General features: G+C 43.3%; 1 protein-coding gene across 1 annotated transcript in view; it reads right to left on the minus strand.

Annotated features, from left to right (window-relative positions):
• Positions 1-785: 785 nt before the first annotated feature.
• The window catches only part of RMND1 (required for meiotic nuclear division 1 homolog), a 50,765-nt gene continuing 33,331 nt past the window's right edge, over positions 786-18,219 (minus strand). Inside the window, 7 exon segments of the mRNA XM_077813215.1 lie at positions 786-1,027; positions 1,378-1,494; positions 8,451-8,571; positions 9,737-9,813; positions 10,853-10,917; positions 11,459-11,565; positions 12,822-12,922. Of these exon segments, the coding sequence (XP_077669341.1) occupies positions 995-1,027; positions 1,378-1,494; positions 8,451-8,571; positions 9,737-9,813; positions 10,853-10,917; positions 11,459-11,565; positions 12,822-12,922 (621 nt within the window). The 3' untranslated portion in view covers positions 786-994.

Below are 18,219 nucleotides of genomic sequence, written 5' to 3' on the forward strand. Positions count from 1 at the left end.
CATCTTCCAGGATCTGGAAGAGACAGTTGGAACTGACCCATGTCCTGCAGCTGCAGGGGTTCTATCAGGATCAGATTGCTGTGAGGCATGAGGTTTGGTACTAGCAGGGGTGGCTGAACTGTTCATCGACCTTTCTTCCAGAACTGGGGCAGTGGGATCCAAACACACACCTCTTGGTTCAGCCTTGTATCATTCAGGGGCTTGACTGTGGGAGCCGCAGGAACCAAGTCTGGCCCAGATAGGGGCTGTAGCTTCTTGGATCCCTTTGGGATTGACAGAGACCACGGTGCTGAGGCTGACTCTTTAGACCTTTGAACCAAAGTCTGAATGGATTCAAAGGGTCTAGCCTCAAGGGCTTCCTTAAGCAGAAGTTGTTGCAGACAAATCTCTCTGTGCTGATGGGTTCTTGGGGTGAAGTTCTGACAGACTGAACACCGAGAAGGTGAATGGCCTTCTCCTAGACATTTCAAGCAACAAAAATGTGAAAGGAAGAGAAGCTTTCACCAAAAATGGAAAAGAGGGGGTATGTATATCCGTATCTTTTCAGTGCTCAAAGGGAGCAGGCAGCAAACACTTCAGTACAGGGGGACAGGGGAGAGGAAGCAGGGGCAGCAGCGAGGACTTTGGTATCCATGGACCAGAACAGGCTGAGTCACCTCCATGATAACTGAGGCAAAACTGTCACATTGGAGACATTTATTGACACAGCATTTCCTACTCACTGCAGAAACTTCACTTAAAATGCATAAATTCTATAGTGTTATATCAAAAGATCAGTTGTCTAGTAGTGCTGAACCTAACTCATGATTTATTCACTAATTTCACAGTTTATTTGAACAGATGTACATTTATACATAACTATATTTATTTAGTAAGACAATTACAGCATTTTCCAGAAATGTACAGAAAATAAAGAGGTGGGAGTAGGAACTTTTTTTGGTTGTGAATATGGTCCGGTCATACTTTTTTCAGATGTTCTTAGCTTCTGCCATGGTCAGAAAACTACTCTGGCAAGTTCAAACATGACCTGCAGAGTAATGAATACAAGTATTAATAAGGATTTGCATAGTACAAGTTCTTTAATACTACAAAAAAGGTAGAGGATAAACAAAATAATCTGAAAAGGTGGACTGTAGCTGCAAATCAAAAGAAAAGGCTCAGTGATGATGCATGAAATAACCAAAACTGAAGACTTATTCCTACACACAGGCTACATAAGCATAAATTATTCCAGGATATTTCAAATCATGCCATGTAAAATATACAGCTGCTTATGTAACCCTGCAACAATGGGTGACTCCTGCATAATATTTTCATTATTTAATTTTCTTCTTCAGAGTGATGATTAAAAGCGTGGCAACTGAACACCAAACTCACCTCTATAGTGATGAGTATGACTATCATCCATTCCAAGCGCAGGGCACGTTTTTCATTCAGGTGATTTCGCATCAGGTCTGTCAGCTCCATGCAGTGCTGAAGTTTCTCATTCATTACCTGCAGCAAAAATATATGCTTTCAGTTGAAGAGTCTGCACTTGCAGAAAGCCTGAGTTAAACAAATTCTATTAAATCATTAAGGAAAGCTAACCAAATGCAGAAATTGTCTAACTTAAACATGACTGTTTGGTTCCCAGGCTGACAGAGATTTTTCCCTATGCAAAAGTGTACAGCACAGCCCCTTGTTGTACCACACAGCCCCTCCCTTGGCTATATGAGGCAATGCCACCTTGACCCTCTCAGTTCATTCACACCGAATGCCCCGCGACTAGACTGATACAGAAGGGATGGGATGGGGGATTGTGGAATACATGTCTGCATCACATCTCGAGGAACCATTTACAGTAAGTAACCGTTTCTTCTTCAAGTAGATGCAGCTATGTATTCAACTTGTGTGACTCAAGCAGTGCGCAGCTCAGGAGTTTATCTAAACCAGTGGTGCCCAACCTTATCACACAGGAGTGCCACATAAATCTAAGCACAACCTTGTGTGGCTGAACAGATTTCTACATATTTTAATAAGATTTAAAGGCACCTGTATTGATTTATATTTTAAGTTCAGCTTGTTTCGTATGTATTTAGATAGAAACAATGTAGGTACAATATTGTCTATTTAAAAACAAAGAAATCAGTGCATAAAACATGTATCAGATGAATTACAGTAAACAGGAAAAAAAACAGTAATGAATTGGCCATTAGTATATTGTGTTGAAGCAGTCCGTGGACCTCATGAAATGCTCTGGTGGACCGTGTATGGCCATGGGCCATAGGTTGGGAACCCCTGATCTAAACAAAGACTGCAGGACTGCCCAACATTTGCATCTGCTTTGGATGATGTGGCAATGGCAGAATGGTTCGAAAACATATGTATTGATGACCACGTCAGCCTCGCGAATGTCCAGTATTGAGACATCACTGAGAAACACTATTGACATAGCTTGCGCTCTCGTAGAATGAGCTCGCACCCACTTGATCCTTTTATAGCACCTTTCATCCAAAATCCTCAGAGTCCTTTACAAACACTAATGATTTAAGACTCTCAACATCCCACCATTAGGCAGGTATAACTTCCTTTAGCTCCCCACCATCCCCAATACTATCAGGTCCATCATAGCCAGAAACTTTTAAACAGATTAATAGGTCAAAGATTAAGTAAGCAATAGGCAATGTCTGTGACACATCTTTGGGTTAGTCTACCTGCTGATGCAGTTCAGGGCAGTGCTGAGAACAGTGAACTGAGTGATTTACTGGAGCAAAGTGAGATGTTGCCTTCCAAAACAATTCTGGAGGAAGGGGACTTCTGTAACTTGAGTTTCCCTATCACCGACAATGTATGAATCTAGCCTATTCAGTATTCACACAGTGAAACCTGTCTTGACTTTGTCACTGTCTTTTTACTTAAGCAGCTGTGTAATACAGTTTTGGGTTAAGAAAAGATACCCAGCTCTTCTTCACAGGACTCGTAACACCCTTCTTATCCTTTGGTGTCCACTAAAACTCCTTTTATGTCACAACCAACGCTGTTGGGGAAAAAAGGTTCCTCAAATGGAAGGTACTTTATATATCCCAAGAATTCAGAGACTTCTAATATTAAAAGGCTCTGATTTAATTTTCTGTTGCATCTCATTCAAGGTTTTTTTTTCCTTCTGTGACAGTCAGTGATTGGGATTAAGAGCCTGTAACTTCCACTGAGATCAACAGTCGCTGACCTCTGGTTCAGGCCATTAAATAGGTAACTTACCCTAAGACCTTGTCTGCAATACAGAGTTTCGTCAACAAAACAGTGGAGGTGCACAAACTACAATCCTCCTTCTGCCAACAAAACACTCCTGCTTAGCCAACAAAATAAAACTACCTCAACGAGAGGTGTAGAGCTTTTTGTGCCAAAGTTCTATCGACAAAGTGTCAGTGTAGACACTGCGCTTGGTTATGTTGCTGTAAATAGCCTCCAAGAAGTGTCCCACAATGCCCATCCTGACTACTCTGGTCAGCGGTTCAAACTCCGCTGCTCTGCATCCACGTACACAGGCATCTGTCACTCCCCCTTTAAAGGCACAGGAATTTTTGAAATGTTTGCTCGGCATGGACAGCTTGCATCGCATCTTCCCAGCTGACCACTGCAGCTCCACGCAGCAAAGGCTCTCCTGTTTGGAGCACACCTGAGTTGTTGGATCTGCTGGCACTATGGGGAGAGGAGGCTGTGCAGTCCCAGCTCCGCTCCAGCCGTAGGAACTTCAATACTTACGGTCAGATTTCTCAGGGCATGTTGAATATGGGATACGAACAGGACACGCATCAGTGCCGTTCGAAGATAAAGGAACTGAGAGAGGTGTACCAGAAGACAAGGAAGTCAAACCATCATGCTGGTGCTACACCGAAGACCTGCTGCTTCTATAAGGGGCTGGACGCCATCCTCGTTGGCGACCCCACCTCAACCACCAAGAGCCCCGTGGATACTTCAGCGGGGGGAGACAGCAGACGACCACAAGGACAAAGTTGTGGATGAGGAGGTTAAACTGGAAGATGATGTGGAACACATGGCAGAGTCATCCAGTGGCAAGTCAGGACCTCTTTTCCACTCCGAAGGGGTCTAGCCAGTCTCAGCAGTTTGTCTCTGGCTCACATTATGTAGGAGACGAGAGCCCTGGTAAATGACCTATTTGACTTGATGCTGCTTGGTTATATGGAGTCGAGCTGTCCTTTGCTTTGTACATTCTAAAAGTGGGTGAAGGGATAGAAATGTAAAAGACTAACTGGGTTTGCATGTGCTTCCCATTCCCCTATGCAGCTAAGTGGTGTGGCGGAACAGTGTGTTAATGCATACCAAGATTTCACAGGAATCCTCCAGAGAGATCTCTAGGAAACACTCCTGGAGGTACTCGCTAATCCTCTGCTGAAGGTTCCTTGGCAGAGCTGCTTTGTTCCTCCCCACAATTGCAGGAAACCTTCCTGCGCCAATTGGCAATCACTTGTGTAGGGATCAAAGCGGCACACAGGTAAGCAGCATAGGGACCAAGTCTGAAGTCGCGTGCAGGAGTTGCACCCCTGTTACCCCCAGGAGGCTAAAAAAACAAGAACGCAGGGCATGGAGAGAGACTTTAAAAGAAAATTATAAAACAAGACAGAAAAGAGAGCCAGGAGTGAACTCTAATGGGCCAGGAGGGGATGATGAAAGTGATGGAGGAGCAAACGAAGATGTTGAAGTCCCTAATCATGCTACAAGCAGAATTCATGCATGCTCGATACCCCTGCAGTCAATATAGAACTTCTTTCCATGCCCTCCCAAACTCCTCCCACATATTCCTTGCAACTTCCCAGACCATGTCGGTACCTTGTTCACTCCACCCCTTTGGACAGCTACAAGAGGCTACACTGCCCTTCATTGTTATCTCCTTTCCCACTAAGCCTTTTGTGTGTGTTGTTAATTGGTATTTAATAAAAACATACTCTCTGAAAGATAACCAATCTTTATTTGTCTCTTACACACAGTGGCTGCTGCTGGAATTAAGACACAGCTGCAACTTGATCATTTGCTGATTACAAATCACTATCAGGAATCATCAAAATGTTCATGAAAGATGGCAAGTTAGCAAAGCACGGCACACAGTTGTATACAAGGACACATTACTGGTGCTCATTATCAAAACAGTGCCTCAAAGCCTCCTTGATTCAAACAGGCCCCCTGTTGTACCCTTGGTAGCTGGCTGCTCAAGATCAGCCACAAGGCGATCCATCTTCACACTCCACCTTGGGGAAAACTTTTCACCCTGAGCCTTACAAATATTATGGAGCACACAGCAGGTTGCTATGACCCTGGGAATATTTTCCTCACTGAGGTCTAACTTGCCATAAAGACAGCACCAGCATGCTTTTAATCTACCAAAGGCACATTGTATGGTCATTCTGCACCTGCTCAGCCTATTGTTGAAGTGCTCCTTGCTGATGTCCAGGTTTCCAGGGTAAGGCTTTGTGAGCCATGAGAGTAAGGGGTACGCTGCATCTCCCAGGATCACTATGGGCATTCCAACATTCCCCACTGGAATCTTCTGGTCTGGAAATAAAGTCCCTGCTTCCAGCTTTCTGTACAGGACAGTGTTTCTGAAGATGCGTGCGTCATGCACCTTATCGGATCACCCCACACTGATGTCAGTGAAATGCCCATGGTGATCCACAAGCCCCTGCAATATCACAGAGAAGTACCCCTTCTTGTGATGCAGTACATCAATAGATGGTCCAGGGCCAAAATTGAGATCTGTGTGCCATCTATTGTTCCGCTGCAGCTAGGGAATCCCATTGCTGCAAAGTAACCACTCTTTCACGCACATTGCCAAATCACAGTCCTTTGTAGCAGGATGCGATTAATGGCCCCGCATGCTTGCGTTACTGCCACCCTAACAGTGGACTTACCGACTTCAAACTGATTCGCGACCATCTGGTAGCAGTCTGGCGTTACCAGCTGCCACACGGCAATTGCCGCGCCCTTCTCCACCAAGAGGGCAGCTCGCATTTTGGTGTCCTTGTGCCACAGTGCTGGGGCAAGCTCCACATACAGTTCCAGGGAGGTGGCTTTCCAAATCCGAAAGTTCTGCAGCCACTGCTTGTCACCCCAGACCTGTATAATGATGCGATCTTAACACTCAATGTTTGTTTCCCGAGCCCAAAAGCAATGGTCCACTGTGTGCAGCTGCTCTGTGAATGCCAAAAGTAATCTGTTCTTTCCATGGCACGCAGCAGGTCAGGCACCTCTGATTCCTGTTCATGATACACTGAATGACCAGCCGCGATTTGTTCATAACAGTGCCCACAACAGTAGAGAGCAGTGCAGGATCCATCCTTTGAGACAGAGATAGCAGGCACACAGTAAACTGGGGCTGCTGAAAAATGCTGCGAAATGCAATTGGAAGCCCATGGAATAATGGGACAGAAAAAAACTGCATCATGAGATGTTGAGCCCACACCCATGATACACTCCGCCTTTCCACAACTCCTAGATGAAGAAGGTGGCAAGTTGCACAGTGGGATAGCGACCCACAGTGCACCAACTATGGACATGCTCTGCCAACAGAAGGAGCATTGTCTGAATATGCACAAGCAATGTAATTATATCGGTTTTCAATCGTCAGCATAACTTGTGTCGACAAAACTCTGTAGTGTAGACAAGGCCTAAGCAGCATGTTCATTTTACTACAGCTCATTCTACCAATTGATTAAGGTGTCACAGGAACCTTCTTTGGTTTAGCTAAAAAGATTGCTTTGCACCTCAGTGGCCTTTTAACTCCTCTGTTTCTTTAAAACACTTTTACTTGATAAAAAAACCCCAAAAGCAGAAGAAAAAATTTTATTTGCTTCTTTACATACGGTTTGGTATTTTAGAACAAAAGAAAAGCTCTTCCTGTTTAAAACTTTATTTAAAGGCTTAGAAAAAATACTCTTTACATGTAAGCCTGAATGATAAAAGTTAGCTGTTTGTCATGGCCAAAAATGGGGAAGTATCATGAATCTGTCACAGAAAAAAATGCAAATAAAGAAAAACTTATAGAAGAGGATGCAACTTACAGGCCCCTATTATTTTCTACAAAATATCTTTGTGCAGTAAATAATATTGAACTTTTATTAATTAATAGTTTAAAACCATTAAAAAATCCAGGTCACTGTCTCAATCTCTGCTTCACTGGACAGAGTCAAATTTATAAAAACTCATGGAGTAGTTTTGCTCAGCAGAAGACTAACCAGAATCTGTCATGGGATAAGAGGGAAGGTCCTCTCATGGACTGGTAACTGGTTAAAAGATAGGAAACAAAGGGTAGGAATAAATGGTCAGTTTTCAGAATGGAGAGACGTAAATAGTGGTGTTACCCAGAGGTTTGTACTGGGACCAGTCCTATTCAACATATTCATAAATGATCTGAAAAAGGGGGTGAACTGTGAGGTGGCAAAATTTGCAGATTATACAAAACTACTCAAGATAGTTAAGTCCCAAGCAGACTGAGAAGAGCTACAAAAGAATCTCTCTAAACTGGGTGACTGGGCAACAAAATGGCAGATGAAATTTAATGTTGATAAATGCCATGTAATGCACATTGGAAAACATAATCCCAACTATACATATAAAATGATACGGTCTAAATGAGCTGTTACCACTCAAGAAAGATCTTGGAATCATTATGGATAGTTCTCTGAAAACATCCAGTCAATGTTAGGCATCATCAAGAAAGGGATAGATAATAAGACAGAAAAATATCATATTGCCTCTATATAAATCCCTGGTACACCCACATCTTGAACATTGTGTGCAGATGTAGTCACCCAATCTCAAAAACGATATATTGGAATTGGAAAATGTTCAGAAAGGGCAACAAAAATGATTAGGGGTATGGAACGGCTTCCGTATGAGGAGTGATTAATAAGACTAGGACTTTTGAGCCTGGAAAAGAGTCGATTAAGGGGGGATATGATAGAGATCTATAAAATCATGACGGGTGTGGAGAAAGTAAATAAGGAAGTGTTATTTACTCCTCCTCATAACACGTGAACTAGGGGTCACTAAATGAAATTAATAGGCAGCAGGTTTAAAACAAACAAAAGGAAGTATTTCTTCACAAAAAGCACAATCAACCTGTGGAACTCTTTGCCAGAGAATGTTGTGAATGCCAAGACTGTAACAGGCTTCAAAAAAGAACTAGATAAATTCATGGAGGATAGGTCCATCAATGGCTATTAGCCAGAATGGGCAGGGATGGTGTCCCTAGCATCCGTTTGCCAGCTAGGAATGGGCAACAGGGGATGGATCACTTGATGATTACCTGTTCTGTTCATTCCCTCTGGGGCACCTGGCATTGGTCACTGCCAGAAGACAGGATACTGGGCTAGATGGACCTTTGGTCTGACCCAATATGGCCGTTCTTATGTAGTTGTTATGGGTGAGGGAGAACCTCCTAAGTGCGAAAAACTTACTTTAACTCTGCGATTAATGCTGAGAAACTGACAGGTTTTGTCATAAAGCTCTTCAAGATTCTCTCTGTCCCAGTAGAAGTCAGGAGTTATCAGCAGATCTGAACTCAGATTTATACAGTGCCTAAAGAAGGATGGTTATGGTAGTTAAAATTTTTTTTAGGGAGTTAAAGGTTCAAATATTTATATTGCTATTTCAAAGCAATGATTAAAGTTTATTCAGTTTCCTACCAGTTTCTACAGTGTTTATTTTAAAAACATCAACTGTCACTGTATGAAGTATTTCCCCTTATTCCCTATAGAAAATACAAATCCGAGGACAGGAGATTAATACTAAACAGTAAGAATTGCTTAAATTGGTTGTTCTGAGAATACGGAAAGTCACTAGACCCTCATGAATGAATCACTTTTTGCTATACAGCAATCAGTACAGACAGATGGTTCTGAAATAAACAAACTTATTGTGACAGAATGCTTAGGCCTCAGGTGATGGGCACCTACAACAATAGACTTGAGTGTGAAGCACCTTCCCAGGCCTGTCACAACAGCATCAAAGTTACTTTGTAATATCTCCCACCTCCAGCACAAAACAGATATTGAATGCTGGGACGGTTATCAGGATCACTAACAATAGCTTCCCCCAGCCCACGGGCAACAGGCTCCTCTAGGTGAGGATATGAAATCCAGAGCCTTAGCAGGTAGTGTTCCTATCATATATGTGTGTCTTCATAGTCCTTTTTTCCCCTTCCACCTGTTAACTTACTGAATGTAAGTTGTATGGGACATATATAGTAACGTGTATTACAGTCAGACTTACGTGATTTGTGAGAGGGACACAACAAAGGAATAATTTTTATCACAGTAAAACTCCTCATATCTTGATTTAAAAATTGCCAGTTTTGGAGAATCCAACACAACCCCTGCTAAACTGTTCCAATGGCTAATTAGCCATACTGCTCAAAAAGTACACCTTATTTCCAGTCTGAATTTGTCTAGCTTCAACTTCCAGCCACTGGATTGTGTTATACCTTTCTCTGCTAGATTGAAGAGCCCATTATCAAATGTTTGTTCCCCATGTAGATACTTGTAAATTGGGTTCAAATTATCCCTTAGCCTTTGCTTCGTTAAACTAAATAGACTGGGCTCCTTGAGATTATCACTATAAGGAATGTTTGCCAATCCTTTAATCATGGGCCACAGAAGTTCTTTCTTTCTGGCGTTGGGACTCTAAGAATCTATTAATATACTTTTTGAAATGATAGGGTGTGAGCCCTTAAAAAAAAGTTTACCGTAAGGCAAAGAGTTCCCCAATTTTCTGCATTACATCAGCATGAGAGAGTTTCACTTTTTTTCTTGATTTTAATATCTGCAGAGAAGTTAGTGATAAATCGTTAGCCAAAGACATTCCATAACTGCTTATTTTATTTAAGCTCGGTTAAAAAAAAACCATGAATCCTACAACCTGAGCATTGTACCAGTTGTTCAAACTATTCCTTCTAATGTGCACTACTGCACATTTATCAACACTGAATTTCATCTGCTACTCTACTGCCAATTTAGCTTGCATTGTTAGGTCGCTCTGGGGATCCTTAGTCTTCTATAGTCTTGATTTACCTAAATAATTTGGTAACCTGCTGTGTCACATACAACTGGTCAACCTTTTTCTAGATCATTGATCAATATATTAAACACCACCACTCCTAACACAGACCCTTGGAACACCCCTTGTTAAACTTTTGTCAGGCTGAAAATGGACCACTATTCCCTTTTATACTGTTTAGTCTCTATTCAGTTTCTAACATATGATAGAACTTTCTCTCTTATCCTGTAACTACTGAGCTTTCTTAATTTCTTCTTTTGAGAGGCTTAAAAAAAGTGAATAAATTGTTTTTAAAGAGACTGGCTAAGGATTTCCACCCCTTTCCCCAGAGAAAGAAGTCACTGAGTTGTGCTTTCAATGCTGTGGTTTCTACATAAGTGATATGGGACATTGCAATCTTGATTTAATTAAAATATCAGGAAAACTCTTTACTTGAGTTATTCACATTTGAGATTTTAATCAAGTTCATGATGATTTAGATTTTGATTTAGATCAGGGATGCTGCACTATTCTCTGATGGAATTCTGAAAAGGTAGATACTTTATTGTACATGCACATGCACGTTCTAGCAAGTGCACCTGTGTGAAAACATTTTTGCATGCAGACAATCACCTCCCTTTAAAAAAGGTTTTAAACATCTTTCCTTATTCCACCCAGTGCAGATGCTCTGAGCTTCTATACCTGCTTTGGCTTTACAGTCAAATCTATTAGCCATTCAAATGCTTTCCCAATATCTCTTTCCTGATAAAATTAATTCTTTACAAAGAATTTAAAAAAAAACAACCCAAGTAAACAGAAATTTCACCTCAGGAATTGACTGGATAGATTCCACAAAATTATCCAAGGATGATTCCCAAATGGCCAGTTTTACTGCAACAAAAAATTAACAAAATAGCACATTACATCTCATGTGTTGTCTCAGATTTCAAGTAACCATAAAATACAGTGCCTATCTGCCAATGTTTCAAGATTCCATTAAACTCTATGTGCGCCAAGCACAAACTGCTGCTATCTTCTAGTTCATCTAATACTAGAAGAGTATTTAGGGCTGGGGAAGGGAAAAGATGTAAACTAAAAAAAAAAAATGTTTCCTCAAGCATGTTGTTTTAAAAGATTTACCTGTGATTGAAGCAGGGCTCCAAATTACAAAACACAAGTTAAAAACTATGAGAGTAATCCTCCCATTTAGCCTCTGGCAACTTATGTGCATACCTCACTTTCATGAATGAGAGTAACCCATGTGAAAACAGCAGGTACCCACATGGAAAACAGACATTCACCATTTGATACATATATAAAGTTTGCTTAAGGTCATCTTCTCCCTCCATCCCTGTTATTGTATATGTCCAAATTTGTGATGGCATTTCACAATCTTGAGTAAAACTGGAAACTACATAAAGTATTAGCTTACCAGAAAGGCAAAGAGCATTTGAAAAGGCAAATTTCTGCAGAATTACTTCATCAAAATCCAGGTCAGAATTTAACAAGATTTCTCCTCTGTGGAGCTTTGACTGGCCTCTGTAAATATAGGATTGAGACATATTCATTGACTAAGTCACCTCTAAAATGAAGAGTCAGGGTAGAATCCTTTACACAAGGAAATTCCTCATGCATCTTTTTAAAATTTAAAAACATGGAGCAGTGTGTATGACTGCTCCATCTTACTTCCTTGCATTTTGCTCTCAGTCACGATTAAAGCGAGAGAAAACCCACCAGGAGCCCTTTCTTCAACCTCTACACCAGCAACTCCTCTGCAAAAACCTAATATTAGTATCTTCTACAACAACTGCAACACTACTGAGAAAATTCAGAGAAACAGCAGGACTATGGACTTCTCTTTCCCACTCACTTCTCCTCCCCTCTTGTGCTCTCTCTTTCTACTTCACTGTTCTTGTTTTATCTCTCCTACTCTGTTCTGTCACTCTATTTCCGCTCCTTTCCCTTCTTGAATTGTGATACTCCTCCCCAACAGCTCTCTTCAGTGTGTCAGCAGCAAAGTAGAAGTCATGAGTCCTGCAAGTTTCAAGGTGCCTTGCATAAGTCCCACCTCAGAGTCTGCGAAGCATCCGAAATGTAAAGTACAAATGCTGGTGAAGGAGAAGCTAAAAACAATGGAGCAATTCAATAGTTACAGATTCCATAATTTACAATACATTCAGTTTTCCATTGGCTATGAAACTGACCATCGTATGTAGCAGCATTGTACTACAAATGACTAAATACAATGTATTCTATGAAATAGCAATGATTTGCAATGAAAAATCTTTCTGAACAAGAACTTTAGCTTATCATGATCTCAAGATATGATTTAACAAGCAACCAAGTCAAGAAAGGTCACACATCTTCTTCCATGATATGCCACTTTTACCCCTATTAGAAACTGTTATGTTTTCAGTGTACTTCAATGTAGCTAAGAAGGCAAGATACTCCTTGTGATGACCATTCTGTATCAGAGCTGTCTCAATATGCACCTTTCCTTTATATCTGCCCTCATGAGGTGTGAGTTTTTCCATTTGAGACTGCTGAAGAGCACTTACAATTATGAAGCCATGGAGATTACTCTGCTACTTTAGTGAGACCAGTAAATAATCAAGATCACAAGTAATGCTGCAAAGCCATATTTTTCAAGAAAACATTAATGCATACTCCATTAAGACCGATGTATTTAGTGTTTGTAGCCCATATTACTGACCCCTCAAAACACTTATCTTACTCCTTTGGAGGAGAGGTAGGGAAGGAATGTTTTTGGGTAAAGGATGCATAAAAATTCTTACTCTCCTCTCCTGTAGTTAATTTCTTCATTCTCCCAGTGAACCAGTGCAACTTCATAAGGCTGAATTTCATGCCGCTCCAGCACTTGCATTATTTTCTTCATCTAGAAAAAAAGACAATTGCACATTATTAAAATGGTTAGCAAATACTACACAACTGCCCCACATAAGTCTTCAAATATCTAATACATAAAATTAAAGCTGTACTCTGATGCTTATTTAAATAATGTTAAAGGTGTGGTGAAAATACCTTCTTGCATTAGGATAAAGTAACCATTTTAATTTTATTTTACATCCCATTCAGAAAATCTTCCATAGTACAAGACTTTCTGACACTGTACATTTTAGAACAGAAATTCTAAACTAATTTGGCCAAAAGATTGTGCCATCTAGGCACTTATACTATACTCACTGCTAGGGTACCCATGTTTTAAACACTTATCTCTTCAACATAAGGAGAATAGTGGATCTTTCAATGCAAAATTTTAGCTTAATCAATTTCTAATAAAGTAGTTTCCAAAGACAGGTACTTTAAAATCAGTTCGATCCCACACAAGACTATAATTTTCTCTGCGGTGTTAGCTTTCTTCGTTGCTTTCATAATATTTATTGACAATATACATGATGCTATAAGAGTCATTGCCATATGTTTTTATGAAGGGCTGCAATTTCTGAAATATTGCCGTATCATTTTGAATTAAATACTGACGTGTATAAGGTAGCGGTTCCCAAACTTGATCCGCTGCTAGTGCAGGGAAAAGCCCCTGGCGGGCTGGGCTGGTTTGTTTACCTGCTGCCTCCGCATGTTTGGCCGATCGTGGCTCCCAGTGGCTGCGGTTCACTGCTTCCGGCCAATGGGAGCTGCTGGAAGCGGTGCAGGCCGAGGGACGTACTGGCTGCCACTTCCAGCAGCTCCCATTGGCCTGGAGCAGTGAACCGCGGCCACTGGGAGCCACGATCGGCCGAACCTGCGGATGTGGCAGGTAAACAAACCGGACCAGCCCACTAGGGGCTTTCCTTGCACAAGCAGTGGAACAAGTTTGGGAACCACTGGTCTAAGGTCTGCCAAGTATTCCAAGAATTACTGCTAAAAAGGTAGAGAAATTCTGATTTGTATTGCTGAGATAAAGTATTTTTCATTTTTATAGCAGTCATAATATCTACGGCTGTGATCTCACAAGATCCTGTAGGCCAAGCAGGATCAGGCCTGATCAGCATTTGTACAGACCTGTGAGGAGAATCCATAGTGCTATAGGACTTTGAATATTAGTGATTCAGTAGGCAGCACACCTTCCCCTTAGAAACTACTGAATACTTGGGCCATGAAACACTCTGCTGCTGAACTTAACGGCCTTTATTTGTTTAGCTAGGAAATCATAGGCTTGTTATTTGCTGAAGCTACTGTCATTTACATGAGAACAAAAATCCAGGTTCTAGCTGAGACAATCATTAAACTTTCATAGCACTATACTCAAAAAGTAGGGCCGCTAGCCTTCAATGGCATTTTGGGATGTATAAGTAGGGGCATAGCGAGCAGATCGAGGGACCTGATCGTCCCCCTCTATTCGACATTGGTGAGGCCTCACCTGGAGTACTGTGTCCAGTTTTGGGCCCCACACTACAAGAAGGATGTGGATAAATTGGAGAGAGTCCAGCGAAGGGCAACAAAAATGATTAGGGGTCTGGAACACATGACTTATGAGGAGAGGCTGAGGGAACTGGGATTGTTTAGTCTGCAGAAGAGAAGAATGAGGGGGGATTTGATAGCTGCTTTCAACTACCTGAGAGGTGGTTCCAGAGAGGATGGTTCTAGACTATTCTCAGTGGTAGAAGAGGACAGGACAAGGAGTAATGGTCTCAAGTTGCAGTGGGGGAGGTTTAGGTTGGATATTAGGAAAAACTTTTTCACTAGGAGGGTGGTGAAACACTGGAATGCGTTACCTAGGGAGGTGGTAGAATCTCCTTCCTTAGAAGTTTTTAAGGTCAGGCTTGACAAAGCCTTGGCTGGGATGATTTAATTGGGGATTGGTCCTGCTTTGAGCAGGGGGTTGGACCAGATGACCTCCTGAGGTCCCTTCCAACCCTGATATTCTATGATTCTATGATTTATTCTCTGGCCATTCCTATTTGGGTAATTCCTGTCTGCCTAGCTAAATGCCGCGTGCAGTTTACAAATTAATGCAGTTTTCCTTTTCATTTCCTTCATTGATGCAGTTTTCCTCTTAATTTTCTTCATTTCATTTCCAGCTGTCATGCATCATTGCTGTATGCCAGGGGTTGGCAACCTATGGCACGTGTGCCAAAGATAGCATGCTGCTGTCTGCCGGGTCCCAGCCGCTGGCCCCAATCAGCCCACTGCCGAACCCAGGACGGCAGTGGGCTGAGCGGGGCCAGTGGCCGGGACCCCGGCAGGCAGCAGCGGATAGCTCAGTGGTTTGAGCATTGGCCTGCTAAACCGAGGGTTGTGAGTTCAATCCTTGAGGGGGCCATTTAGGGATCTGGGGCAAAAATTGGGGATTGGTCCTGCTTTGAACAGGGGGTTGGACTAGATGACCTCCTGAGGTCCCTTCCAACCCTGATATTCTATGACAAATCCTGCCCGCCCCAGCCCACTCTTCTCTGGCCCACCCCCATCACGCGGGGGCAGGGTGAAGAAGCTTGGTCCTGGCGGCTGCTGCTGCAGGGCAGGCAAGCTCCCCCCTTCCCTGCCATGCTGGGTTCCTGCCCCTCCTCCTCTCTCTCCCTGCTGCCGATCAGCTGATGGCCCTTGAGAGGAGGGGGAGAAGCAGCAGGGGAGGAGGTGGAGAAGAGGTGGGGACAGGGCCTTTGGGAAGGGGGAGTGGAATCAGGGCATATCCCCTCCAGCCCCCTGCTGTGAGCCGCTCTGGGCAGGGGGTTGGGAGCACCCCCACGACCCTAGCCCACACCTTCTGCCCTGACCGCTACACCCCCGCATACCCCAGCCCCCTGTCCTGACCCCTGCACCCCCCACACACTCCCAGCCCTCTGCCCTGACCCCTGTACCCCGCCACAACCCAAGCCCTGACTCCAGCACCACCCTCACATGCCCCCAGCCCTCTGCCCTGACTCCTGCAACCTCCCACATACCCAGCCCCCCCATGCCCTGATTTTTGCACCCCCCACATTCCCACCCCCACCCTGAGCACCAAACGGGAGCTCCTGCACCCCCCCTCCCACATTCCCACCTGCACCCCTCACACCAAATGGGAGCTGCCCAGGTAAGCACTCTACACCCAAACCTCCTGTCCCAACCCTGAGCTCCCTCCCTCATTCTAACTCCTGGCCAAACCCTGTGCTCAGTGCACTCCCACCCTCAGCCTGCTCCTTCAGCCCCAGCCCTATGCTCAGTGCACTCCCACTCTCAGCTCAGTGCAGAGAGAGAGGAAGAGAATGGGCTAGAACCAGGGAGAAGGAGGTACCCACTCTATGTGGGCAGGGCTGGAATCCCAGACCGGCAGCGGGCTGAGCGGGGTCCTGGCTGGCAGGGGCCGGGGGACGAAACCCCACACTGGCAGTGGGCTGAGCTGCTGGGGTCCCAGCTGCCAGCCCCGCTCAGCCCGCTGCTGGTCTGGGGTTCTGGCTGCCGGCCCCTTGCCAGCTGGAGTCCCGGCCGCAGGCCCCGCTCAGCCTGCTGCCGGCCTCGGTGAACGGACCCCAGGCTGGCAACGGGCTGAGCGGGCCGGTAGCATAAGATCAGCATTTTAATTTAATTTTAAATTAAATTGAAAGCTTCTTAAACATTTCGAAAACCTTATTTACTTTACATTCGACAATAGTTTAGTTATATAATATATAGACTTATAGAGGGAGACCTTCTAAAAAACGTTAAAATGTATTACTGGCACATGAAACCTTAAATTAAAATGAATAAATGAAGACTCGGCACACCACTTCTGAAAGGTTGCCGACCCCTGCTCTATGCTGTTGTGTTCCATCCCAGAAGTGGCTACACTTCACTGGCAGATTGCTTGTATCTATTTGGGGTCTGATCCAAAGCCCACTGAAGTCAACAGAAAGATTCCCATTGACTTAAAGGGTATGTCCACATTGCAGCTGGGAGTGAGCTTTCTAGCATGCTAGCACAGCTTCAGTTAGCATGCTAAAAATAGAGTGAACATTGCAGCTCAGACCAGAGCTTGGGCTCGCAAGGTTTGGCTCAGGCCCATAATGATTTCACACAAGTACTGTAACTACAAACTACTCTGTACATACATGGAAGAAACTTTGTTGGGATCTTTGTTTACCCTCTGGATAAAGGGCATTACATAAATGTAAGACTCTGTAGGCTTGGACACAAAACATTCCCAGTACACTCAGAGAACGTTTCCTCTGGATACTTTCAGCACACGACACTCCTGAAAGATTTGTTGCTGTCACTTGTATGTTGGGATCCGCAGATGTATTTTCTTTTGTTTCTTCTGAAGAATAACTGAATAATGCTTCTTATTATTTTTATGGTAGACTCGCACTTCCACCACAAACACTTGATACGCATCAAATACCAGAGACAAAAGAATGGTTTGATCATGTTTTCTCTAACTCGTACTCCCTGCTTCAGGAAGACATAATTTAGTGTGTTCTTTTAGCTACCCTCATAGGTTAGCTGTAAACATGGGACTTAGCTGCATTTTGCATTTTCTATGCTGCTCCTTGAATAAGTACAGTTAGGAGGATATTTATTTTTCTTCTGTCAATCTCACATGATAAAGGTTTCAGATTCTGGATCCAAAGCAAGACTTTGTACACTGTGCTCATTATAACATTTATTCATGACAAGCTACATTGATATTTCTATTCATCGCCCTTTTAATTTTTGATAACTTTTTGATAAATGTTACTTTGGGGTTGCGCCTGTCATAAAACAATAACGCCATCTTTACACTGAGATTGAATAGCAAATCTGAGCTAACCTGGCTCACCACCTGTTACAGGCTGGCTGGCCCTTTAAATCAAGCTGGGCTTAGCCTCACTTGTGACCTACCAGTTTACCCTCAACTGACAGTGATAACAACTTAATGATCATTAGTGATCTCAGCTGCAGAGAATTATATGGGACTTCTTAAATAGAGCTGGGAATTCAGCCTAGAGGGAGAGACTGCAGAGGAGGAAGGACAATTCCACAGGAAAAGCCCAGCAAGTTGGGACTGGCTGTGGCTTGTGAGCTGAGCCACAGAGTAAGCAAACTCCTGTGGTGAGCCTCTGGAACAAGGAGCCAGTCCTGGGGCTGGTGTTCTAGAAGAGATCCACAGGAACAGAGTAGGCACCCCTGCGGGAGCCCTGAGATAGGGATCTCCCAGCTACTTGTAGCCCCTAAGTGAAGCTGCCAGTGTCCCTCGGGAAGGGAAGAAGTGGGGGAAATCTGGCTGGGGAGGAACTAAGA

Source organism: Eretmochelys imbricata, chromosome 3, assembly GCF_965152235.1.
Source record: "Eretmochelys imbricata isolate rEreImb1 chromosome 3, rEreImb1.hap1, whole genome shotgun sequence".
Classification (NCBI taxonomy): domain Eukaryota; kingdom Metazoa; phylum Chordata; order Testudines; family Cheloniidae; genus Eretmochelys; species Eretmochelys imbricata.